Source organism: Cynocephalus volans, chromosome 1, assembly GCF_027409185.1.
Source record: "Cynocephalus volans isolate mCynVol1 chromosome 1, mCynVol1.pri, whole genome shotgun sequence".
Classification (NCBI taxonomy): domain Eukaryota; kingdom Metazoa; phylum Chordata; class Mammalia; order Dermoptera; family Cynocephalidae; genus Cynocephalus; species Cynocephalus volans.
In genome coordinates, this window is record NC_084460.1 from 26,863,752 (window position 1) to 26,890,986 (window position 27,235).

At 54.4% G+C, this 27,235-nt stretch overlaps 1 protein-coding gene across 1 annotated transcript in view; it reads left to right on the forward strand.

The window, feature by feature from the left end:
- LOC134371531 (angiopoietin-4-like) overlaps window positions 1-27,235 on the forward strand; it is a 54,620-nt gene that overhangs the window by 16,635 nt on the left and 10,750 nt on the right. Inside the window, exons 5-8 of the mRNA XM_063088382.1 lie at window positions 4,152-4,522; window positions 21,825-21,980; window positions 23,375-23,496; window positions 26,544-26,776. Coding sequence (XP_062944452.1) covers window positions 4,152-4,522; window positions 21,825-21,980; window positions 23,375-23,496; window positions 26,544-26,776 — 882 coding nt within the window. The remainder of the gene's footprint in view (window positions 1-4,151; window positions 4,523-21,824; window positions 21,981-23,374; window positions 23,497-26,543; window positions 26,777-27,235) is intronic.

A 27,235-nucleotide genomic window follows, 5' to 3' on the forward strand; every position in this document is an offset into this window, starting at 1 on the left:
GGATGGGTCAATCCTTCCCCTTTGTACAGAGTGCCATTAGCATGACTACAGGGCCCATGTCTACTTAAGGAAGCCAAAGCATGGACAGAACACATTCATTCATTTATTCCCTTGATCAGGAAGATGAAATGCACCTTCTTGTGGGGAGCTCCCCAGTGTCTTCTTGGTGCCTCACAACAACCCCCCAGGGAGCTGCCACTGCTGTCTCCAGTGCACAGCTGCAGACACTGAGGCTGAGACAAGTGTGGGCCCCACCCCCTGCCAGGAGCGGGTGAGTGGGAGGAAGTGGCTCCAGGAGCAGCCTGGGAGCTGAGCTCCCCCTGTTCCAGGTCAAGCCCTTCCAGCCTACGTGACTTTGGGCAAAGCGCTCTCCTGGTCTGGGCTGGGTTCGATTTTCCCCTCTCTAAAATGGGAAAGATATAAGTGCTGGCCTCATTGGGAGAGAGAGAGCGCCGAATCCTAACCACTAGACCACCAGGGAACTTGCTGGCCTCATTGGAATAATCAAGCGGGTCCACCACTGAAACTGTAATGACGGCCACCATTTATCTACTCTGGGCTCATCTGTGCCAGGCACTGTGGTAAACTCTTGACCTGGAAACACACTTCCTCCTCGCAAGGTGGGACATGGCGTGACCCCATTTACAGTGGAGGCGGTGGAGGCAGAGCTGGACAGGTGGAGCTCTGAGCACGTGGGGGGAACATGGCGAATGCTGGGGCTGATAACCATCTGCTTTTCCTGTTCCTGCCAAAGCCACACGCCTGCTTTGATGTTCTCAGTCCCCCGGATGAGCGCCTCATTCACCGCTGGCCCCGAGCAGCCTGCCCAGTTCAAAACTCCACTCGGATTTGAGGAAAAGCAAGGGAGAGAAACAATACCAAAGTCCAACCTGGAGGCCACACTGGGAAAACAAGCGGGAGAGAGAAGTCGGCCCCGCTGAGCACCTGAGCACCCGGCTGAGCAACCAACTCCTGGGCACCTCCTGCCCAGTGACCACGGTCCCCAGAGCCATATCCCTGCCCTCGTGGGGTTTACGTTTCAGTGGGTTGGGGGAGGGGAGGCACAGTAATAGCTGCAACAACAATAGAAAATAAAAGTATTTATTTAGTTCTCACCCTGCACCAGGACCGCTCTCACTTACATAATTTTCCTGCCCTATGAAGCAGGTGGTACTATTGTTCTCACTCAAGAGGAAACAGAGGCACAGAGAGGTTAAGAGACTTACCCAAAGTCACACAGCTGGTAAGTGGTGAAGCCAGGATTTAAGCCAGTAAACTGGAAATTCCTCAGTCCCACGCCGAGGACTCACACGCTTTCCTCATGCAAGAGATGGGGTTTACAGCTCAGGAAGGGGAGCCCCAGCAGGCGAAGCTTCCCACCCAGGGTCTCACGGCCTGCCCTGGGGAGTGGGATTTAGAGCCAGCTGCCCCGGACTCCAGGTGTTACCCGTAGACCAGGGTCAGCTTGCCCTCTCACACTAAACAAAAGAGTTGAAGTTCCAAAAGTTGGCTCAAGGATTGTTAGGTTTATTCAGCTAACCGACATCTTAGGATTCTTTGGGGACTCCCGTGGTGTTTCCCATCTTGTCCCTGACAACGTATTTGGTGTCTTATAATCAGGGGGCCCGGTGCGGGATGGAATCTGCTTACCCGGGCATGCATGCAGTTATAAAACCTCTTTTCATCACACTTAGAATGGGTGTAGAGGGTCACAAGGAGAGGTCAAGCAATGAAAGACTGAAGGGAAGGAACCTCCTTATCTGGGCGCTCACCAAATCCAAATTATATTTACTTCCATCCCGAATTCCCCCCCCCCCACCATAAAGTACTCAACTAAATGCCAAACAAGCAAACAAACCAAGAGAAAAAAGGAGCAGCGGAGTCCACTCTGTCCTAGTCGCGATCGGCGGGGCCAACCTCTGACTCATCCTTACTCCACTGACTCAGTCATTGATAATAACGCATCTCTCCACTGTTGCGGGAACACAGAAGGTAAGTACTGACTACATTTTAATCAGAGAAACAAAGCATAGCCAGGAGCCCTCTAGGGAGCACCTACATAGTAGCAGATACAATCCATCTAAGCAACAGAAGAGGGCACAGAAAATCAGAGAAAGATAAAGAGACTTTTAGTGGCTTCTGGATCTTCCAGTCACCGCGCAGCCTGGGAATGAATCCGCACCATGCTCACGAGTTCCCTGTCAGGGGAAAGCTGCTCAAGCAAGATCTTCATGGTGCAGGACTGGCCTTCCCTCCTCTGCTAGTTCCCCGTCAGGGCAAGCCCTTGCTGGCCAGAGGGAGCAGCTTCTCACAGGCTGAGACGAGTTTAAGCTGTAATTGTCCAGCAGTCACTCTAAAGAGGAAGAAAAGGAAAAGAAAAAGGGAGAGTGAAAAATAATAAAGTATTTTCTTGTCAGAATTTAGGCCAAGGACTCCAGGGGAGACTTAGCAGCAGCAGAAACATGGCAGCAAAACAGCCCCAGTGGCCACTTGCCTCTTATAGCTGGAGTCTTTTCTGGTGCCCAAGGCTTTCTGATTTTTGTTGGTGGAGATATCAGAGCAGCATGTGCACAACATGGGGAAAATCTCCGGGCAGCCTCCAGCACCCAGAGTGACCTTATCTCCTAGCTTGGCTCACCAAAGAAATGTTACCAAATTAGGCTCTTGGGTCCCGAAGTCATTGAAATGAACAATGTACCCAGCAGTAAAGGAAGCAATGCTTTATCAAAAGAGAAGATAGATTTATGCATAAGGGGCGTAGCTACAGGAAAGCTAGCCCCACAAGGGGAGCTGTTCAGAATCTTTCATAGGGAAAGGAGTTAAGGGGTGCAGTCCAGCATCACTAGAGGTGGTCCATCCTGGTTGCACCATGGGCGTGGCATGCTCAGTTAAGGCTTTGGTCCTTATGCCTGTTTAGTAGGTCCAAGATGGTGGCGGTGTTCACTATCGTCACCCCAGAAGGGTCATTACAGCAGTCACCTCGAAGATTTGTGCACATGTGGGAATTCCTAAAGGGGTCTTAAGGTTAATCTGTAACGTAATTTTTACAATTACAGTAAACAAGCCTTGAGGAGGGGTTTTGCAACTCAGTGAATACCTGTTGTCCTCTTATCTCAGTTTATTTTATCAGTGCAGGCCACGGGGTAATCAAGTGCCCTGAGGGTTCTCATGACTGAGGAGTGGAAAAGTAACAAAGTGTCCTCTGTAGGGAAAATGGAGTAGGTTTGATTCACAGGCCTGGACTTACGCTGTCACATAGGCAAGGCTGAGACACTGCCACGCCCCAAGCTCTTCTCCCCACAATTCTCCTCCCGGCTCCAGCCACAGGCCACTGCAGGACGCAACAACTCTCATTACTGTCACAGACACAGAGCCAGGGCCATCCCAGGGCATAATGTCCCACAGGTACCAAGGAAGAAGGGAGGACAGGAAGCAACTCCTGGCTGGGCGCCCACTTCCCTGCCTTGGAAGGACTTTCTGTGTCTCTAGAAATGACTGGATTTGCTGCCTCCTCCCCAGCCTCACCCCTGTGCCCCCTCCCCTCCCTCTGCTCTCTGGGGGTCACTTCTCCTGTGTTCCAAGTCCCTACATGGAGCCAGGGGAGGGAAGGCTTTAAGGGCTGAAACTTGAGATCCCAGCCTTGGGGGACAAGGGCTAGGGGTGGAGAGAAAGAGAGAGACAAGAGATAGAGCAGGAGGAGAGAGATCAGATGCCTTCGGTTTTGGAAGCAGCCCGCAGGCAGGCAGCCTTGGGGTCTGGTGTCTGTGTGTGAGCGAGTGTGCACGCGTGTCCACTGTGGTGTGTGGTTTCTTTCCTCCCCTCTCGTTCTTTTCTCCCCTCTCGCAGGGAGGTCAGGGCCCCTCTGCATGATCAGAGGTCCCAGAGGTGAAGCAAGAGAAGCAAGGCCCTGCAGGGACAGGGCAGCCTGGGGGCAGGAGGGAGGAGGAAGGGAAGGGGAGAGAACAGACATGACAGGGGGTCTGGGGGTGGGGGAGCAGGAGGCGGTGAGAGGAAGCCCAGCAGCTGTGGGATTCGCAGCAGGTATTAATAGCTGCCCCCACAGAGCAAACCAAACCAGTTTGCAGCTGCAACTGATGTGTGGTAGGACTGACACTGTCAGCCTAGGGGGTGACACTTCCTGGCCACAGCAGGGCAGTGGGCAGGCACAGCCCTGGGAGCTCTAACCAGGCACCCCTCGCCATCACCACACCTCTGGAGGCTCTCCCAGCCAGCTATGCTACTGGGTGGCCTCCTCATGCTGGCCACCATGACTGTGGCCCAATGGAGGGAACAGGAGATGGGTGGGCACCACTGGATAAGCCAAATCCAGCATGGCCAGTGCAACTACACCTTCTTGCTGCCCAAGCCTCAGCCCTGCATGTCGGAGCCTGAGGACTCAGGGGACTCAAACAGCCTCCTGAGGGTCTCACAGGACCCTGGGCTGCACATAGGGGATGGGCCAGCCCAGCAAGTGCTACAGCTGGAGCAGGTGCTGGAGAACAACACTCAATTGCTGCAGAAGGTAAGAGTGGGGCCTGCAGGGGCCAGAGAGCGACTTTGGGGTCTGTCACGATTGGTAGCTGGAGCGTCCACCCCACACGCCTTCCCTGGGGACAGAGGGCTGGGCTCTTACTTGGACGGATCAAGGGAGGTTCAGTAATAGGCCTAAGGCCACACAGCAGGACAGGTCAGCGTCAGGACTGGACACCTGGCTCCCTAACTGCCATTCATTCATGCATCCAACTGGAAGGCATTGAGCAATGACCACAGGCCAGGTCCAACCTAGGTGCTAGAATACAGCAGTACGGAGAATAGTACGTCACCTTCCAACCAGTGTGGAACAGAGGCGTGAAAAGATATGCATCATGTCAGATGGTGAAGCAAAATAAAAGAAGGGAAGAGGGCAAGGAGTGGCCGGGGTGACGGGCTGAGGTCGGACAATTCGAGAGGCTGCCTCGGAGGACACAGTAGGGGACAGAGCAGGCCATATGGGCATTTGGGGGCAGGGTTCCCGAACAGGCCCCAGCATATGCAATGACTGGCAGAGGGAGTGTGGGCGTGTGCCTGGGTGACAGCAAGGTGGCCGGTGTGGCAGGAGCAGAGGAGAGGGACAAAGGTGTGTGGGAGAGGCCTGGACAGTGAGGCCAGGGCAGACCATGCAGGCCTTGGGGACCACTGGAAGGACGTTGGCTTTTGCTGTGAGTGTCATGGGCGCCCTCACAGAGTATTGAGCAAGGATAGACACGCCCAGTTTGGTTTTAACAGAATAGACTGTAGGGAGCAGGGTGGACTCCAAGAGCCCAAGGAGGAGGCCGCTGAAGCCGCCAGGCACAAAGTGATGGAGCTTGGAGCAGCATGTGGCTGGGAGGGATGTGGTTGGTCAGATTCTGGAATATTCTCAAGGGGAAGCTGACTGGCGCTACTGATGGATTGGAAATGGGGTGGCAGAGAGGAAGGAGTTGAGATTTGGGCCCAAGACCACTGTAGGATCTCCAGTCCAGTCACTCTTTCATTCTTCAGCAAATGCTCAGGGCACTGCTGTGGTTGAGACATTGGGTACAGACACAAGTGAGCAGGCCTGTCCTGGGGTGGGCATGGGAGAAGGGACAACGCCCTGTGGGGTCCTAGATGAGGCAGGACCCAGAAGCAGGAGCTGCCCAGGGATGAGAATGGGACCGGGAGACAGGCTGGATGGTGGCTGTGGGGAAGGGGGAGTGAACCAATCATGGAGATTTAGACCTTATTCAAGGGCAGACAGGCTGGGCAGGCTCTGAGACTGGGAGGCCAGTGTATTCCCCCAGTGCCTCTTAGCGCAGCAGCCTCTGCTTAACCCCACGGTTTCCAGGTTGTCTAAATCAGGTGCCCGATCACTAAAAAATCTCTGCTGCCCTGACACATGCATATTTATTTATTACATATGCACATGCACCACATGAATACGATATGTTCATGGTATGACACAAATGAACATGGAACTTTAGAAAGATAACATGAAATCGTATAAGTTCTGGGACTTTCCTCCTGTTTTCCAATGGATTGTCTCGTGCCCACCCTGAGATTACCTGCCCCCAAGGTGGAGAGGCTGCACTACCCGCTTAGCCAACCTGTTCACGCACAGGTTCACGTGCGCAGTCACATGCATGTTCACACACACGCACCCACCTCTTCTCTTCCTTCCTGCCCCGACCACAGTCTCCAACACTCACTACCATTTTCCCCTAGTCTCTTGCCCACCTGCCCCTCCACCCACATTCCCTACAACCCTCCCTGCAAATCCCACCCCCCTGCCCCCCTTGAGGGAGCTCCTGGCCTCACACACTGGAGCCCACTCTGATGGGGGTGCCATGCTGTGCTGCAGTCTCTGTGCGTCTCTCCAGCAGCTGCCTCCAAGTCCAGGGGACAAGGCCACCCTCGCCTCTTCCTCCTCGAGCCCCATCTTCGCCCCCTCCTAGTCCTCCCACCAGAACACAGACCTCCGACTTCAGTGACAAACGGAGGAGAGAGGCCCCTCAGCGCGGCCCCGCACCTGTAGAAGCGCCCGAGCATCCACTGTCCCCAAGGCCTTTCATCAGGTTCGAGGGAAGGGTTCCCTCCATGGGCTGAGGCCACTCTTCCCACCTAGGCTGAGGGTGCCTTCTTCTCCTAGCCCCTCAACGTCCTCAAGTCAACTGTCCCCTCCTGTGTCTCCAACAGCCTCTCCCTATCAGTGGCTCCTTGTCCTCGGCACTTAGTCACACTTGAGTCACTCACATGTTAAGAAAGAAGGAGGAGGGGGGGTGAGTTCGGGTCCCTGCTCCTGTGCCCACTCCTGAGGGCGGCTCTCCCTGCCAACCCGTCTAGAATATCCACCTGTTTCTGTCACCTTCTGTCCCTTCACCCAGTTCTGCCACTGTTGTTTTCCTTGACACTTATCTCCACCTGATGCTCTTAGAAGCATTTCTTTTGTTCTGTGAGCTCCCAGAGGGCAGGTGCACATCTGTTGTGTCCACTACTGGGTTCCCAGGGCCTGGAACAGTGCCTGACACAGAGTAGGTGCTCAGTAAGTGTCTGGAGAGTGAATGAATGCATCAGTGCACGGATGTCCTTCCGGAATCTCAGGCCCATCGTCTCTGTCCTGCTCCACAATAGCACCAATGGCATCTGATGACATCCTGAGCCCCAAACCCTGACCCCGACTCCGCCACCCACACATCTCCCCTCTGACGGCCCGTGGGTGTCTCGACTCCGAAGCTGCCTGAGGCCCACCTCCTCCTCCCTCCCCTCCACGCGGGCTCCTCCTGCCCCCCTCTCTGCTGAGCGTATTACACCACCCAGTCTCCTCGGCGGTCCCATCCGTCCTGTCTCCTTGGCTTCTGTCACCCATCTCCCTCTGTCCCTGGCTGCTGCCCTGACTCGGGCCTCATCATCTGTCACTTGGGTGTCATCACCTCCCAGCTGGCACCCCTACCCCAAGTCACACACTCTCATTTGTTGAGTGCCCTGGGTGCCTGGCGATGGAGAGACACTGGCTGAGTCAGCAGATGGATTTGAGCTGATGGCTTTGGGGTCAGAAGCCCAGCTGCTCAGCCTGTGGTGGAAGGTCCTCTCTAGGCGTCCATCCACCTAGCCTCACCTTCCTGGGCATGATCACATCCACCATAGAGCGTCAGGAGGCCAAAGAGCACTGATTGGGAAGTCCAGCTGACCTGAGTCCACATTCTAGCCTCAGCGCTTACTTATCACATAGTTATGTATAAGCTAGCCTCAGCTTCCCTGTCTGCAAAATGGAGAAAACAGTGTATGTCAGGGGACGGCAGGGAAGACTAGTGAGATCACTCACACGCCACCCTCAGCCTGCCGCCTGGCTGCGTGCTTCATAAAGACCTGTGGCAGCTCACCTGGGCAGGAACGCAGTCATTTGTTGGGCTTTGATCAATTTGGCATCATCACAGCTCTGAGTCCCTGCACCACTGGGCAGGGAAGCTCAGTCTTGGTTGAGTCAGTCCAAGGGTTGCAGGTATGATTGGGGCTGGGAATGTCACCTATCAGTGCTGGTGTTCTCAGGGGGTCCCCAATCCTGCTCAGTCTCTGGTGAGGTCCAAGCAGGTATCTGCCATACCATCTCACGGGTAAGGAGGCCTTTGGTTTCAGCATCCGTTTCATGCCCTTGGTGTTCCGGTCACTGCCAGGTCACACTGTGCCTGCGGAGCCTGCCACATGATCAGACCCACTTTCCCTGGGTCTGTCACCTCCTTTGGGCAGCTGCATAGCCTGGAAGGTCAGAGCCCCGACACTGGGGCCCAGCTGTTGGGATGTGAGACCCACTTCTGCTCCTTCCTAGCTGTGTGACCTGGGGCACGTTGCTTCACTTCTCTGTGCCTCTGTTTCCTCTCCTACAAAATGAGCTGACGAGACTACCTTCCTCCAGGAGGATCTAATGAGATGAACTCCTTGGCTGGTGCCAGGCTGGCGTAAACTCTCAGGAAAAGTTGGCTATTTCTGTTAAAAGCTCTCCCTGAAAATAGAGACATGGGTCCTGAAATTCTTGGGTCCCATCAGGTGGCACATGTGACCTCTGGCTCATTTGGACAATCATCTCTCTGCCTCCGACTCTCTCTGGCCAGAGTTGGGGACACTTGCTACCTTTTGCGGCTGTGGCTGTGACCTTACTCTGGTTCTTCTCTTGCTCCAGATATTTCTGAGTCTCTGAAATCCAAAGCATTCTTTTCGGCTTGTGCTGTAATATCCTAGAAGAGACAAAAAATGAGTTTCCAATCAAATATTCTTGTCTGATAGCATCATCATCATCACCATCACGACTGTAGCCATTAGGGATGATCAAGCTGTCAGTGGGATTCTGTTCACTGGGCAGACACAGGGGAGACCCTCCCTGTTGCGAGCCCAGTGCCCAATACCTGCTGAGCCGGGGCCACAACTCCCCCAACCCCTCGCCCCGAGTATTCCCCCAACAAGCAGGAGAGGAAACTGAGGCCAGAGGGGGAAAGTGACTCCCCAGAGTCACGTAGACGTGAGAACTCTCCTGGATTCCCACTCCGAACTGTGGGTTCTTTCTGCTGCCTCTGGGAGGGGTCAAGGAGGCAGGAGAGGCAAGACTTGGAGAGAATGGGCTGCTCCCTTCTGCCTCGGAATTTCCAGGTCCCCGGATCCCACTGTGTCCTCCAGCTCTCAGCTGGCGGGTGTCCTGCCTGTGCTCAGAGTGCTTGGGGTAGGGGGACCCCAGCCTCGCCTCTCCCCCTCCCCTCTTCCTCACTCTCCTCCCGCCCCGCCCCCTCCCCTTCCATCCTTCTCCCTTCTCCCCCACCTTCCTCCTCTCTCTCTCCTCCTCCTCTCCTCCATCTGCAAAGCCCCTGCCCCCGGTGTCTCACATCTGGAGTCAGCCATGCGCCAGGCCATGTGTGGGCGGCACATCAGCTCTGGGCTCTGCTCCGCCCCCTCATCTGGGTGGGGGACAGACCCGCTGCAGTGCAGGCTTCCCCAGTGTTCAGTCACACGGCCTCCTGGGTCCACAGGGGACCAGCTCCAGGACCCAGTGCCAGCCCTTCACACAATGCTGTCTTTGGGAGGTGGGAAGGACCTGTTCCTAATGATGTTTGATGTGAGGTTCAGAGGACCAGAACAGGTAAAGCATCTGCCCTTAGCAGGTGCTCAGTAAAGGCTCCCTCTTGTCACTGTCATTCCCCGAGTTACCCCAGGTCTCCTTGCCAGGAAGTGCCATCCTCCTGTGTCCCCACAGAACAACCCATTCTACAGATCAGGAGAATGAGGAAAACCAGGGCCAGACATAAGCCCACCACCCCCACCACCCGAGGCAGCCCATCTTCCCCGGGTCTCAGGGGTCCTGCGGCAGGACAGATGCCACTCTGGAAACTGTGGGGCCCTCTGCTCTCTCTCCTGACCAGAGCAACAGCTGGCCGGAGATCCATGACAGCTCTCTCTCTGCCTGTTTCCTTGGCTGTCTCTCCCTTCTCAATGTCTATGTCCTTCTGCTTCTCTCTGCCTCTCAATCCTGTGTGTCTCTGGGTGTCCTCTTGTGGTGGCCATAACTCACTGCTGCTAACTCTCTGGGTGTCTCTGTCTCTCTCTGTTTCTCCCTCTTATCTGACAAGCTCTCTGAGCCTCTCCCTCCCTGGGTGTCCACTCTGGAAGACCCAGGACACATTGGTCACCTCCTAGCCAGGCCACTAAGCTGAGGCCTCTTTCTCTCCCTCTTTTGCACCCAAAGCCAAGCGGGGATGGGTCAGAGGCTGGGCTCGGACCTCCCGACCTGGCACCACCTCAATCCTCTGCTGCTCGCTCCAGGCCCCTGACATGAAATCTCTGAATAATTCGGCCCCTCAGCCCAGGGGTTGCGAAGCCATGCTCAGCTGGACATGGGCCAAGGGAGCATCCAGGAGAGCCCAGTCTGAGACCCTTCCAAACTGACCTGGGACTCCCAGCTGCCCCAGCCTCTTCAGACTCCCCCTAAATTCTTCACATTTTTGGCCTTCAGTTATCCAAACAAGAATGAACTCCGTTTCTGAACAAAATATATTGAGGTTTGTTTTCCTAACATCACTGCTGGCACATCTCTAAGCAGTTTGGGACTGGGGGACAGGGCCGGGGGAACAGCATCTGCTTCTTGGAGGAATGGGGCTGTTTTTTCAAGAAGCAGCCTTGAAGCACATGGTACCAGTGCCCTGGGCATGGAGATAGCCAGCTAGCTGCCCCCAGAGAAGGCTGCAGTGACAGCAGCCACGGACACCCGGGAGGCCTCTTCAGAGGATGGGTTTATCTGCTCAGGTGGCTTGGCAATGCCAGCACACATGGTTCTGCCTCTCTCCTCCCCTGCCCTAGAGCTCAGCTTGGCTGGGATGAGCATGGACCTGCTCCCTCTTCTCCTCCTTGGGCAGAAAATGAGAGAAAACAGGCCCCAGGTCTGCTCCCAGGCTGCACCTCCAGCCAGACCTAGCCTGAAATCCTTTGCGTAACCTCAGAGTCAGCTCTGACATGTCTGGAATGGACCCTTGAGTGTGGCTGTGGGGCCTGGGGCAGCCTTAGCTGGGGTCAGGAGGTCAGGTCCTGAGGGTACCGCTAACCAGCTGTGGGACCCAGGGAAGCCACCTACATCAACTGGCTCCTCTGTAGAGTGGAACTCAGAATGCTCCCTGCCTCCCAGAGTGAGTGTGCGATAAGGAAAAATAGCAGAATTTCTGGCCAGCATTTATTGAGCACTTACTGTGTGCCACACACTGTCCTATGTGCTTTGTGAGGATTAATACATTTAATTCTTGTTTATGAACAGATGAGGAAACTGAGGCACCAACAGGCTGGGTGACTTGCCCAAGGTCACACAGCCAGGAAGGGTGTGGTCAGATTTAAATTCAGGCCACCTGATGCCAGGACCCATGATCTCAGCACTTAGGCTAGTTTCCTGGCTAATAACCAGACACATCCATTGTGGGTGGGTCCCTGCCCACTTAGCTGGAGCCTGGGGAACACAGTGGGCCCTGGCCACCAGAGGGGAGACTCATGGCTGCTAGATTTTCCCTTCTGCCAGGAGCCACTCAGTCAAGGAGGACTTCTCTAGATTCTTCTTCCAGAGATCTCAGGCATCTCCTCAATGAGTAGTGGTAGCCCTTAAATGCTGGCAGGGGCCTCCAGCACCTCTGTCTGGGTGTCCTCACAATGACACCCCCATCTCGGCTCAGGGCCTGAGGGTGACCCCCAAAGAGGCTGAATGTAGGTCCTCGGGCCCAACTCACTCAATTCGAATGCTGCCTCTACTGCTTGACAGCTGCGTCTTCTCAGTCACTCTGCCACTCTGTGCCTCAGTTTCCTTCTGTGTGAAATGGGGACACTGACAGAAGCGACTGTGCAGGTTGTCGTGGAGATGACATGAGCTGACACACATGCAGGGTTCACTGCAGCACCTGGCATAGACTGAGAGCTCAGCACACACCAGGTGCTGCCGAGAGCCTGGGAATACACGGCGTGCGGGGGAGTCCACATCGGAGTCAGACAGTGCAGGAGGCCACCACCAGGTTCGCTTCCTCCTGTCTTACACAAGAGACTTTTCCTCCTGCCTGGGCCTCAGTTTTCTCATCTGCAAAGCTGGGATCATGATAACAAGTCCCTCATGTGAGGACAAAATAAGGCAAAGCCCGCAAATATGTGGTGGGGTCTTCGGCTGAGGAGATGCCTGAGGACCCCTGAAGCTGAAAGCAAAGCCACCTCCCCTTGGACAAGGGAGCAGAGCCTCAGAGCCTCAGGCCAGCAGAGCCTTGTGGGCTCTTATTTCTGACCCAACTCCAGTGCCCAATGTCTACAGCACACAGTGTGGCCACCAAGCAGGCCTGAGGGAAGACAATTTCTGAGCAGCTGAGGGGACCCCCATAGGAAAGCCCTGCAGATGCTGCAACAGGCCCCCTTGGGGCAGGGATGAGCAGGACAGATGAGCCAAAGGACAGCTTGGACCACTCCCTCCAGACTCCAGCAGACCCGGGTTCCAGTCCCAGCTCTACCTCTTGCCAACAGGCTGGTTGTTTTTCTCGGCTTCTTACTAATTTTCGGCATGCAAAAAATTAGGAGACATAAAAATACATGAAGACACAAAAGAAAAAAATTACTTGACATCTGAACCCTCTGATCATCTCCTAATCAATTTCCTTGCACTTTTCTTAAGCCTTTTAATTTTTTACTGGGACATTTTACATGTATAAAAAGGTAGAGAGAAAAAGCAAATAAAATTCCTTGATTCCACAGCTCAGCTGTAACCCTTGCCAGTACCATTGTGCCTCTGTCCTCTCCCCGCCTCCCTCTCGCGCCAGAGAGAACTACTCTGAATTCGGTCGTGATAACCTCTCGCTCCATGTCTACCCCACCCTAACCGAGGTCTAATATTTGCTTCCTGTAGAAATGATGTCACACCGCCATATCTTTCTCCAATTTGCTTTTGTCAGTTCAACCTTGTATCTGTGAGATTTCTAACACTGCAAATGGGCGGAAGGCCTAGCCTCAGTTTTTCTACCTATAAAATGGAGCTGATGGTGAGGAAATGCCTGGGTTTGCTGTGAGGCTCACATGACTAGTCTGGGGACGTGGTGGCACCGCTTCAGCATGCAGGGAAGTAGGAGATGCTGCTGTTACTTCTTCTCTCCTCTGGGCTAATGTGCTGCTGTGGTTAATGGACATACGGGACCTTCTCTGTGCCAAACACTGTTACACATGTTTTATGAACATTGACTCAGTAAACCCCAACACCCTAAAAGGTAAGGACTGTTATGATCTCCATTTATTGTGGGGAAAGTGAGACTAAGCTAAGAAGTGAGGGAGGTGGGTTTGAAGCCAGGCAGGCTGGCTACAGAGCCCACACTCTCACCCAGTAAACAGACCATCTCTACACCCCCCACCCCCCACGTACAGACGGGGACATGAGCCTGGGCCAGGGACTGAGTTGACCACATTTAAGCTGGAGTCAGTGCAGGGGTTGCATCAGAACCCGGGGACCTGACACCCAGCTGAGGACATCTTCTGTTTCTCCTCCCCAGTGGCGAAAGGTCTCAATGTGTACCAGGTATGTCTTGAAAACTCCCTGTGTCCTTACAGTTCTGGGGTTATGTGCAGACACGTGAGCGCACACATACACACACACGCACACATGCACACACACATGCACACGCACACATGCACACACAATTCTGAACTCAAGTTTCCAGGTGAGAGTGTTCATTCCTGCATTCACTTCATCATCCCTTCCACTGATGTTTATTGAGGACCCACTATGTGCCAAGGCACAGTGCAGGTGGTGAAGATTCAGCGGAGAGCAAGGAAGACATGGTCTTTCCCCTCCAAAAACAGTGGGGAGACACTAACCTAGTAATTTCTCATTTGTAAACATCAGCCGTGACACATGCTGAGACAGAGAGGCCCTCAGTGTGTGAGGGGTGGATAGTGGGGCACCTGACCTTGAAAGAGGTAGGGCACCACAAAGAAGGACAGAGCTGACGTGTAAAGGCTGGGTTGGCAGTTCCCAGGCGAGGAAGAAAAGGGAGCAGCGTTCCAGGTGTGGGGACAGAAGTGCAGAGGCCCTGGAACGGAAGGGAGCAAGGCAGCGAAAGGCGTTCAGCGCGGCTGGACCTCAGAGTGAAGGGAGACTGGCCAAGATGAGGCTGGAGCTCCCACCAGGGGCCAGCCAGACCTCCCTGCACCCAACCTTGTTCTCGGAGACCATGGGGACTGGGAAGCGAGGTGGCCACTTTTCTCTCCTGCCCCAATGAGCAATGAGCCACGGCTGTGGACATCTGGACCTGCTCCTCCCCTGCCTACCTCACCCTGGTCCTATCCCTGTCACCCCATCTGCAGGGTCGGCCTTGGCCACCAAGGATGCAATATGGGCAGGTAGAAAGAGCTCAGCCATTGGGTTAAAGTCCTCATTTGTTAGCTGTGGGCAATGCCTGGTGTCTCCGGGCCTCAGTTTACTCATGTGTCAAGGCAGAACATTCATTCTAATCATCCGGGCTGCTGGGGATCAGATGGCAGAAAAGCTCCACACTGCAGCTGTGCAGGCAGGAAGGCCGCCCTCGCTCAGGAACACACTTTCCTCTATTTCCCCAAGGGGGGGCTGCGGTCTAGGGGTGAGCAGGGTGCTAATACATGATCATTCTTGTAAGGAGACCTTGCAGAGCGGCTCGCAGACAGCCTGGGTTTGCCCGTGAAGAGCTGCCTGTCCTCACCTCAGTGTGCCTCCTCCGTAAAATAGGTGACAACAGCTTCTCCCTCAGAGGGTAGCTACAAGGACTAGTAACATAGCGGTTAGAACAGTGCCCAGTGCATAGTGAGTGTTCAGAAGGCATGTGCCAGGCACAATGGACCCGCCACCCATTCTGTATAAAAGCTGCCACGCAGGCCCGGGAGGAGCTCGAGCTCCAGACACGTGGGCATCTCTTCCTGTCGGGGAGACCCGAGCTCCCACACAGGGAGAGCTGAGCCTGAGGAGGTGAGGACCTGGCAGCCCCTCCCCATCTTCCGAGAGCTGCCCGAGCCCAGATGGCAGGAGCTGGCCCTGCTCCCCCACCCTCTGCCACCTCGTCCCCAATGCACTCATCTTCTCCTTGTGGCCCTTTTCCTGGGGAGGACAACTGGTCCCCCACCCCAGGAGAGGCGAGCTTAGAAGGCAGAACAGTCACAAACTGTGGTAAGACCCTGCCACGTGCCAGGCACTGGGTGAGGCCCCAGGAACAACACAGACAAGGACCAGTCCCCGAGGAGCAGATTCCAGTGGCCGTTTCCTTCATATCGCTTACCCCCCAGAGAGGAGGGAACAATGGGCCCTGTTTTCCAATGAGGCCACTGAGGCTCAGAGAAGCTACATCACTGGCTCAGAAAGGAAATGGCAATGCTAGGACTGAAACAGGCTCCCTGACACGCAGCACAGTGGCCCAGGCTCACACTAGCCTCCGGCTGCAGCAGGAAGGCTGGAGACTCTGGGCTCTGCGGGGAACCCTCGGTTGGGCAGAGTTGAGACGCTCCTCCCTGCACGAAAGCCCCTTGGACCCTGTCACTCCACCCCGGGCTCCCTGCCCACTGGCTTTGCATGCCCTGAGCCCTGACCCAGTAGAAAAACAGCAGAATCTGTGACAGGGAGGGAAGCAGCAGGGGGGCTGGGTCCAGCTGTTCAGGACACGGGACAAACAGCCTGGGCTTGAGATGAGCCACAGGCTCAGGGCCTTGGAGGGCCCTGGGCGGTAGAGCAGGGCAGAGGAGGAGGGGCCAAGCCATGGCTCTGGGGCTCCTGAGCCACCAGTGGGCCCCATTGTCACAAAGGGGAAACTGAGGCCTAGGGATGGCATGGTGGGGGTCAGCAGGAACTAGAAGTGAGAGGCTCTGACTTCTGTAAAGTCTGAAGCAACAGTAAATTAGTTATCTATGTGGCATAACAAATTACCCTACAATGTTCAGTGGCTTAAAGGAACAGCAAACCTGAATGATCTCTCAGGGTGTGTGAGGGTCAGGAATTCAAGAGCAACTTAACAAGGTGCCTCTGACATGGGGTGTTCTCATGAGGTTGCTTTCGTATGTGGGTGGGGGCTGTACTCCTGGAAAGGTTCCACTGGGCTGGGGATCAGCTGCAAGGGGACAGGTGCCTCCATGTGGCTGGTGATCCTCTGTCATCTCTGTGGGGAGGCCTCCGACGCCCTCCGGATAGGCTCCTCCACGGGGCTGCTTGAGGAACCTTGGCTTTGGTGGCTTCCCCAGAGCAGGTGATCTGAGACAGGGCAAGACCAAAGCCAAATTACATTGGCCCAGCAACAGAAGTCACACTCCGACATTCCTACGACATGCTATTGGTCACCCCAACCTGTTCTGACTCAGGGAGAGAGGGGACGACACAAGGGCGTTTTTACCAGGACCTGGGGCCATCCTGAATTTAAACCCAGCCTCTGCCACTCACAGCCTGTGCTCCTCGGTCCAGGTCCTCATCTTCTCAATGCCTTCCTTTCCTGACCTGTCAAAAGGGGACAATGAGAGAACCAGGGACTGCGTGAGCTGCATGTGTGAGGCCCTCAGGGCCACACGTGGGCCACAGCAGCCCCTCAGATGTCCTCCTTGGGAGACCCTGGATGCCGGGCACAGCCTGGCCTGCTGTGCCAACTGCTCCCTCCACAGCACCCCCAAGACCCCGCACATCTGAACAAGCTTGAGGAACAGATGAATGACCACCGAGGCTGTGTGTTGTTCATTTCTGGAACATTCCTGGGGCAGGTACCCCAAGAGGGCCCCTCCTTCGCGGCATCTGCTCTCTGCTCCTGCTGCGCACCTTCCTCCTGCGCTCCTGTCTCCGCGCTGCTGTTCCCTCCCCTTGTACCCTGCCCGTGCCCCTGTGGCTGTGCCCTCCCCGGCCTCTGTGCTCTCCACTCCCCTCAGCTCTCCCCGGGCTCCAGCAGGGGCTGGGGCTGGGTCGGGGGCTCCAAACTTATTTCTAGCAGCCAAACGAGGGTTCGATGGAAACACGGTGCCCCTTTCATAAAAGTGACCCATGTAGTAAAATTCACCCCTTTCACGTACAGTTCCATGAGTTTTGACAAATGTATACACTCGTGCCACCACCTCCAGGATCTGACATAGAACACCGCCACGAGTACGTCTGAGGTATCTTTTCAGATCAGCGCCTGATGAAACTCAACCTCATGCTTTTAAACAGCTACGTGGTGATCCATGATCCACACATACCAGAATCTGTCATGTGTTGATTATGGAACCTTGCTCCAGGCCCTTTACGTGGGTAAGACATCCTCAGGAATGCTCCCTGCAACCTGGGAGGTAGGAGCCAGAATTATACCACTTTTGGAGAAGAGGCTCTGACAGCTAGAGGCACCTGCCCAAGGTCACGCAGCCAGTGAGCTGAGGGGATTGACTGTGAGGCTACCCTCTGTCCCTTTACAGTCAACCCCCCAGGGATAGGTCTCAGTCCCTGGCAATCACAGATCCTGACTTTTCCAGGAAGTCATATAAGTGGAATCCTGCAGTAAGCAGTCATTTGAATCTGGCATAATATATCTGAGATTCACCCGCATTGCTATGCACATCAGTGGTTCTTTCCTTTCATTGCTGGGCAGAATCCACTGGATGGATCACAGGTCATCCGGTGGCCAGTTGACATCCACTTTATATAAACAGTGCAGGAGAGAAAGAGGCTGGAGCAGATCCCCTTGGCCACTGGGACCGCTCACGCATAGATATGCCTCTGCTGTCTGTCTGGAGCATCCTCTCTTCCTCCCCTCACCCCCGCTTGTCCAAGCTTTCCTTCCCCCAAGACCCTTTTCAAATGCCTTCTTTCGAACAAAGAGCAGGATTTACAATCCTTGTGTCAAGATGTGTAAAGTGAGGCTCACAGAAAGGAAGTGTCCTCCAAGGGCCCACAGCTAGAGTGTGTCAGAGCCAGACCTCAAATCCAGGACCCAGAGGTGGGGGCAGCAGCACAGGGCCCATTGCCCAACCTCATTGCTTGCTGGAGGGGTGGTCGGAAGTTGGGCCTCTCTTTTCCTTCTCACCCTTGAGAAATTTCCAGCATGAGGGTGATGGAGAATGTGGAGGTCCACTGCTGGGTGAGGAGGGGTTGCATGGGAAATAGTAGATCACATCTCAGGTCAGTTCCTCCATTGGGATCTTTCCCCCACCCTTCTACCTGGTGCTAGCCCTGAGCCAGACCCAGCCCCCACCATTCAGGCCCATGCAGGTCGCCAGAGGTCCCCCACATACCCCCTGGTGAACTGGGCCCATCCAGTCCAGATTACACATCCCAGGGCTTGTGCTGGTGGGCGGGCATGGAAAATTGGGCTATGAGTCCCCCATGAGGGTGGCCCTTATCCCACTCTGCCATTGCAGCCACAGAGGACAAATGGGTACCCGTGAGGGTGCTTAGGGAGCTCCAGTCACTCAAGAAGACCCCAAGCTACCCTGAATCATCAGCCCACCTCTACAGACCTGGGGACATCCCTAGGCAAGGAGTCTTGAAATTTGGACTGCCACGTGGTAACCTCGGGAAAGTCTTCTGAGCCTCAGTTTGTCTATCTGCAAATGAGAGGATTGGGGGAGATGCCTGGCAAGGTCTCATCTCAGGAATAAACTTGCTTCTTGACCATCTGGAGCAGACGCTCAGGGCCTGGGAGTCTGAATCTTCATTCAGGTTCTAGGAGGTCTGTGGTATGGGGACAAGTCCGAGACCAACCTTGTTAGTTCTTCTTATCATTACCCACCCTGGTGGTCCAGCCAGCCACACGTTTGGATCTCTTGGGAGCTAGGAGAGGGGTTAGAGGTGGGAGAGCACTGGAGGCAGAGCGTGGAGATGATGGTAGCCTGGCCCAGGGCCTAGGGAGGGAACATATTCCAGATTGGTTTGGGCATTACAGTGGACACAACTTACTAGTGGTTGAATGTGGTAGGTGAGAAAAAGAGAAGTCAAGGTTGAGGTCTGGGTTTGGGGCTGCAGAACTGGGTTGGACTATGCGCCGAGATGGGAAAGAGGGGAGAACGGGGTGGGAGTTGCAGGACAGGACTGGAGGGAACTGGAGAATGAAGAGGTCCCTGCTGGAGTATTTATGCTTCAGCTGCTCATGGGAAACCTGTGAGGAGATGGTGGGACATTCAGAGGAGAGGTCTGGGTGGGAGATGGGGACAGCACATCAGCCTGTGGGGTGTGGAAGTCCTCGCACTGGTGTGAGCACCTGGGGCACGGCCCTGATGCACGTGGGGCCTTGAACCTTTTGGCATCTTGTCCTGGGTGAAACCTATAGAACCTGTCGCAGAAATGCACAAAGTAAAAGCACAAGAACACCCAGTAATAGTGAAATTATAATCAAAATATTAAAAATCAAATCTGTGATAAAGTTATAGCATGATACAGGGTGGGTTTGATAATGTCCATAATTCCAAATTCTGATGGTTAAAAATAATACTTTTAGACACTGTAACAACTATGTTGTGATACAAAAATGTCTGTGATTTCTGTTGGTAATGAATTCCAGGACCTGCTAGCACTGCTCTGGTTTGTGGCCTAAGCTCATATTTGAAGGAAATTTAATTCCAGGTTAGTGGAAGAAAGATGTAATTTTTTTCTCACTCAAGTTCACAGGCTCTGTGCTCTCCCACTGAGTGCCCCTGACCTAGGGTGAGAAAGCACAAGGGTCCACAGTGGACCAGGAGAGTCCCCTGCATGTGGAAGGCTGGCAAAGAAGGTCAGGGAGAGGGTGACAGTGGGAATGGACAGCCAGAAGACGGTGCATCTGCAAAGTGCTTCCAACAACAGGGAGTGGCCATCTGGCTTGACTGCTACGGAGATGTCCAGTAAGACGAGGACACAAAAGGGTCCTTGAGTGTGGTGTCAAGGAGGACATGACAAAGTAAATTAAAGAGAGAAGGTGCTTGCCAGGGCTGGAGAGCTGTGACGAGGGTGCACCCAAGGAGACAAATTTATGGATTATAGTTTCTTTATATTTCTTTGTATGTGTGAGATGCACCATAACAATATTACTAATTTTTTAAGGTGATGGTGAGATGGAGGTGAGAAAATAGAGACAACTTCCTCAAGCAGTTTTGTGCAGAGGGGAGCAGAGAAACTGGAGCAGCAGCTGGAGGGGCTGTGGGTGCAGTCTGAGATGGGAGCTGCAGAGCGTGTTTGTGCATTGGGAGGGCCAGTGAGGGGGTGACAGTGAAGGGAGGAAGGAGGGGCCAGAAGGTCCCAGGCCCTGAGGAGCTCTGACGTGCTGGCCTCTCTGGTCCTCAGGCCCCGAGCCGTCTCCACACCAAGGCTTCTCACACTTGAGCACATATCAGAAGCAGCTGCAGGGCTTGTTTAAACACAGATGGCTGCTAACACCCCAGAGCTTCTGACCCAGCAGGTCTGCGGTGGGACCTGGAAATGAGCATTTCTAACAAGACCCCAGGTGATGCTGGTTCAGGGACCACATTTGAGAACTGCAGCTCTAATCGATACCAGCACCATCACACGCCCCCTACAGGATTCGGCAAAGGAACACACTCCTTCCCAAACAGTCCAGGGGCAGGAAGGGACGAGAGCATACAGTGGACATGGAAAAGGGGAGAAGAGATAGAGGAAGTGGCCAGAGCCTGGTCCCCTGCCAAGGTGAGCCCAGTCCTTGGCGGCTGCACTGTTGGACATGCAGGAGACTGAGTGAGAGGCCAGGGAAGGAGGTAGAGCCAGGGGCGGGGACAGTGGCGAGAGGCCAGCATGTGAGCAGAATGGACAGGGAGTGGTGGAAGGGAGCCGGCTCTCCGCCCGCAGGCACTGAGGTCTGAGAACACACCGTCCACCTTGACAACCTGATCCTGGTTTCGTGCCAGCGCTGCTTCTCCTGCTCAGGAAAGACGGCAGCCGGGCCACAGAAATGAATATCAGCACGTGGGATCCCGGAACTTCACAGCCGGAGACCCTTGGAGACCAGCCAGTCCGGCATCATCTGGTAGCTGGAAGTGCCCGAAGATAGACAGCACAGCTTGGCGGGTGGACCCGCAAACCTTGTACACGGGAAGGATGTGTGCCCGCTCCCTGCTGGCTGGCTCAGCCCCGGGAAGCTGGGCACAGGGCATGAGACCAGGGCTCTGCTCTGACCTTGCTGCCCCGCCTTTTCCTTCAGTTCGTTGCACACGTATTTATCGAGCACCCACTGTGTACCAAGCATTGGGCTGGACACAGTGATAAAGAGATAAAGTGGTGACGAGGCCAGCTGCCCGGCTTCATGGAACTGACATTCTAGAGGGTAAGACAGATGGTGGGCAAGGACACATGGAGTGTAAAGTCAGGGAGTGACAAGAGGGGTGAAGAAACCTGAAATGACATGAGGGAGCGAGCCCTGCAGAGCGGGATGGGGGTTGGGGAGGGTCCCAGAGGGAAGAGCGTGTGCACAGACCTGGGGTGGGCATGTGCTTGCTGTGCTGGAGGGATGTCCTAGAGGTTGCGTCTGCAGCACAGGGAGGGAGGAACAGGAGAGGAAACGCACGTGGCAGTGGGAGGCGCAGTCGCAGAGGAACCTGCAGGCGTGGTGAGGGCTGTGGCTCTTCCTCTGAGTGAGACGGGACCCTGGGAGGGTTTCAGAAGAGGAGGGATGTGCCCTGACTTAGGTTTAACACAATCTCTCTTGCTGCCCAGTGGAGGATGGACTGTGCATGGGATAAGGGTGGAGGCAGGAAGGCCAGGGCCTGGCCTGATGTGCTCTGAGCCAGGGAGGTCTCTCTTGGCTGCTCTGTGCCCTTCCATGGAGACATGAGAGAGGGACAGGAGGATTCCCCCAGCTCCTACCCCTTCACACCAGCCCATGGTCTCCCTGCAGCTGGAGAGATATATCAAGATGAACTTGACGTCAGACCTGGTACGGGCCCAGCAGTACATGGTCCAGAACCAGATGGCCATCATGCTAGACTTTGGCACCAGACTCTTGAACCATGCCATGGCACAGACCCGCAAGCTGACCGACATGGAGGCTCAGGTAACAGAGGATGAGCAAGTGGGCACAGAGAGGCCTGTGGCCAGCCAGGTGGCTCACAGCCCAGGTCATCTTGCCTTGACCTCTGTCCCTGGGTGGGATCAAGACCTCCTATAGGCCTATAGCCCCCTGGTCCCCTCCTCCCTGAAGAGCCTGTCACAAAATTATCTTTCTTCAGCCCATGAGCTAGTGGGTAGGATGGTGAGCGATGCAGACACTGGGCTTGGCTTTTCTGTCTCTGTGACTCCAGTGCCCAGGTCTGTGATGGCCCTGGGCTGAGGGGTGAAGCAGCACACTCCCCTGCCCTCAGGGGTCTGACAGTGCACCAGGGGAGGAGGGTCCTGAATAATTCATTAGACCTCAGGGGGCTGAGGACTCTAAGAGAGAGGGGTGGGGAAATGAGTGGATGAAAACAGGAATGAGAAACAGGCACATGTTTGTTGAGCCCCTGCTGGGAGCCAGACACTGTTGGAGATGCTTTGTTCTAGTTGATAGGACTAAAGAAAACAGGCAAACACACATAAGGGTGAGCTCACTTAGAAAATGAAAGGGACAGATGGCATGCTTATTTAGACAGTGACAATGCTAAGCAGGACACAGCATGGGTGGGGTGTGCTGGAGGGGTGGGAGGTATGAGAGCTGTGGGCTCACACAGCAGGACCAGGAAGGACACTGAGAGTAGGCCTGCAGCCAGGCTTACTGGAAGAGCCTTCCAGACAGGGAGACAGCACGTGCAAAAGCCCGGAGGTGGCACTGGGCTAGCAGACTCCAGGAACATCAATGAGGCCTGTGTGCTGCAGTGCCCAGGGGGAGAGTGGCAGGCAGAGACCAGGGAGGAAATGAGGACAGATCTCATCCTAGGGCCTTGCAGGCCATGGTGAGGACTGGGCTTTTCCACTGCAGGGGATGAAGCCACAGGAAGATTTTGAGCAGAGAGGAAACATTTATGAGGCTGCCTCAGGCTGTTGAGTAGAGAATGGACTGTAGGGGACAAGGAGCCTTATGAGGAGGTCAGTGCAGGACACCAAAGATGATAGAGGCCAGCACCAGAGCGGAGGCTGTGGACGGAGAGGAAAGTGGCCAGGCACATGTGGAAGGTGGAGCTGACAGCACTGGCTGATGCAGAGGATGTGGGGGTCAGGCCTCAGCAGCAGGAGGACGGGAACTGCCATGGGCAGTGATGGGGGGGCAAGTTAGAAGCAGATCATGAGCTCGGTCAGCGCCTGCGGGGAGGGGAGGAAGGGCAGGAGGAGTGGCCCCAGGAACTAATGACTGAGAGCCTGGGAATGGGTCAGCAAGCTTCAGGAGTGGCAGGGCCTGCGGGCAGGTGGACAGCGGCTGGGCGGGGCTCCTGCGGGGCTCATGTGGCCCACATCCCCTTCTGCTTGCCGGGGCAGGTCCTGAACTTGATGTCACGAATGAAGAACCAGCTGCTGGAGAACTCAAGATCCACCAGCCAGCTCGAGAGGCAGCTGCTCCTGCAAGGCCATGACCTCCACCAGCTGGAGGGCCGCAACAGGTGGGTGCTGGCGCATGGCACCAGCCAGGACAGCGGCTGGAGATGGAGGAAAGGTTGGGACACAGGATAGCACCAGAGCCAGGGCTGGGACTGGGACTGAAGCTAAGAGTGGAAGATGGACTTGAGCTGGTGTCTGGGGTAGGGACTGGGGCCAGAGCTAGGAGCATGGATTAGGGCTGGGACTAGAGACAGTTTTGGGAGCTAGGGCTAGAGCTGGAGCTGGGACCATTCCCGGGCTGTGTAAGGATTAAAACCAGGGTTGGAGTCCACACTGAAGCTGTCATGGAGGGTGAGTGCTGGGGCTGGGCTTTGGCTGCGCCTGGGGACCAGGCAAGTACAGGGCCTGGCTGCACAACACTGGGTGGGGACAGAGGACAGGAATCTTGACTATTTCTTTCTCCTTCCTTCCTTTCTTCCTTTATTGTGTAAATTTTAATAGCTGTATTAAGATATAATATACATCCCATGCAATTCACTCTGTAAATTTTAATTGGCTTTACTTAGTTGCAAGCAAATAAATCGTATTTCATCCTGTTTCCCTTTCCCAGAAGCAACCGCAGTTCCCAGTTTCTTGTCTGAGCTGTCAGATAATTTCAGAGAGTTTGTATTTATATGAAAATATGTATCAGAGGAATACTCTTTAAATTACAAAGAAAAAAATAGTCAGAGGGTATAGATAAGGCAGAGAAATCTGACATCTGAGGCTGATTCCATCTTGGATTCTAGCAGAGCACAGAAAACGCTGCCAAGGTCAGGTTCTGGAGGAGGCAGAACCACACACTGAACGAGCCACGGGCCTATGGACGGGCGAATGTTACTGTTACTCACATGCTGGGGCAGGATTAGGCCCTAAGGACTGCCCTCCTGTCCTTTTTCTTACTCCCCCACCACAAGGTCTGGGTGGCAAGGACTGGGACACTTTCAATCTCTCTGAACTGTCACAGTGCCTAGAAATCAGTGAGAAAGGAGGATGTCATCAATCAACTCTTGGCCCTGAAGACAGATAGAATTCTAGAATCTGAGTGTGCCCAAATGCTCCCTCTTCGTGAAGCAATTTGGGGTCCAGGGGACATTCCTTCTGCCCTGGCTAGACTCATTTTCTCACTTTGGAGAATGAGTTGGCACAACCAGACACAGAGTAAAGCGTCTTCCTCCAGCCCTGTCCCTCAGCCCTGTCCCTACAGCCCTGTCCCTCTCAATGTTCCACTGTCCCTCACTGACCCACCAAAGCCAGAGGGAGCCACTGTTCCTAGTTCCTTCTGTGTCCTCCACTCATTTTCTTAACACTTATTTCTGAGCTCTTTCCACGTGTCAGCACGATTACAGACACTGGGGACACAGAAGTGAACAAGCGGACACGTCCCTGTCCTTGCGCAGCTTCTGCGCTACACGTTGACGTTCCAGGGTTTCATACGAACATGCAAACACATGTTTGCAGACGGCCCCACTTACGATGGTTCAACTTAGGATTTCTCAACGTTACGACAGTGCAGCAGCGATGCGTGTTTAGCAGAAACCGAACCTCCTTTACCCAAACGACCATTCTGTTTTTCACTGTCTGTACAGTACTGACCACAGGACGTGAGATATTCAACCCCTATTATAAAACAGGCTTTGTGATGAAGACTCTGCCCAGCCACAGGCGGATGGAAGTGGCAGAGCGTGTTTCAGGCAGGCCAGGCCGAGCTAAGGTGCTTGGTAGGCCGAGTGTGTTCCATCCATTTTCAGTTTCTGATGGTTTATCGGTGTGTAGCCCACCGGAAGTGGAGGAGCATCTATGCAGTCCCCCTTTTATCCTCGTTAAGCCCAAATGCAGCGCACCGCTCTTCTACTCATTTTTTCTTCAGCTGTCTTGGAAGTGGTCCTTGTATGATTGCACAACGGCTTGCCCGTTCTCTTCTCCAGCTTCGTAATGTTCCACTGTCCGGCTGTCCCTGCACTTATGTCCCCAATCCCCCTCCAATTAATGGATGTTGAGGTTGTTTCCAGTCTTTCTCTAATCCAGCCAGTGATGCAGCGAATAGCATTTCCATATCTCATTTCACACACATGTGAGTAAATCTGGAGAATAAAATGCCAAAAGGGGAAACGTCAAAACATCCTTCTTAAACCTCCTCTTTTGTACAAAAGTGCCTCATGCTTAAGTCACCAGACAGCAGAGAACTGTACACAAGAAAAGTGGATGTATTCCCGTCCACCCCCACATCTCCCTCCTCTCCATCTCCATCCACGCAAACTGCTCTGCAGAGGTCCCAGCTCTTAGCGGGCCTGTGGTCACATTGCTTCAAACACGGGCACCCTGTGGCCTTTCCACGTGTCTGGCCATGCCTTCTCCTATGTGTTCACTGGAATCTCTCTACGTTTACGTGTTACATTTTGTCTCTCGCTCTCTTTTCTTCCCCCCTCAGCTTGTTGATAAGGGGATCTGAACCCTTGACCTTAGCGTCTCTCTTTTTTATCTTCTCACATGTGAGGTTAGCTGAGAGGCGTTGTTGTGGCAGGGTCGTTCCACCCCGACTCATGGGCATCTTTCCACTTCTGTGCAAATGTGCTCCACCTCCTTCCACTTTGTGGCTGCAGAACATTTCCAGGGACCGCAAAACAGAACAGATTCAGCCCGTCCCGACTGTTGGGCATCTAGGTTGCTCTGTTCATCCCTATTACAAGCGATCCCCCAAGGGCATTCTTTCCCATGTCCCATGGAGGATATCTCCTGAGAGTGGACCGCTGGCTCAAAGGGCGAGCATATTTGGCATTTGATAATGGCAACCTGGTGGCTGGCATGGCTCCCATCACTCAGCGTCTTTCCTCTACTGGACCCCAATCCATGTTCCTCCAGGGCCGGGGTTCTCTTGCTTCCCCTCCTCAATCTGTGTCTACAGTGGGCCCAGAGTACTAGGCTACATAAGCCCAGGCACAACGTTCTATCTCCCTGAGCCTCCACATGGGTCTCTACTGCTGAGTCATGCAAGGACCCAGGGGAACGCCGTGAGGGTGAATGCTTAGCAGGGAAGGCAGGCTCACCTCTGTGCCCCCTCACCCCACAGCGACCTAGAGACACGATTGCAGGCCCTGGAGACGCAGCATCAGGCCGAGCTGGACAGCCTCCGCATCCAGAAGGAGCAGCTGCAGCACCTACTGAGCCTCCAGAATGGCACCCCCTCCGTCCTGGAGCACACCCTGCGTGCCTTCCTCAGCAACACCAGTCTCCTGCACACCTGGCAGCTCCAGCTGCTGAAGTCCTTACAGGGCCTGGTGGGCCTCTCAGCACAAGGCTCAGGTGAGAGATTCCCACGAGCTCTGACACAGGGGAAAGGGGAGGGAGGGTGGATAGGGGACAGAGACCCTCCTTACCCTTCCTGTTCACTCTGGAACTAGGACTTATCATGGTGACAGACGCTGTCTCTGACCATCTGCAAAATAGAAATAACAAAAAAATAGTAATAATAAGGGAAACAACAATTAACACTCCTAAGAGGAGCCAATACAAACTCTGCCCCCTGACTATGGGTGACCTTGGGCATGCCCCTGTGCCTCTCAGGCCTCAGTTTCCCCATCTGGTTAATGGACGTGATGATAATAACAAGGACAAAAGCAGCCCAGACTGATAAATTTGGGTTCCAAGATTCACCATCCAAACCTTGCTTGGGTTTGCCCTACCTCTCCCTGGGCCTCAGTTTCCCTAGCTACAGAATAGACTCGATACAATCCGAGGAGTTCTGTAAACTTAATGCCCTGC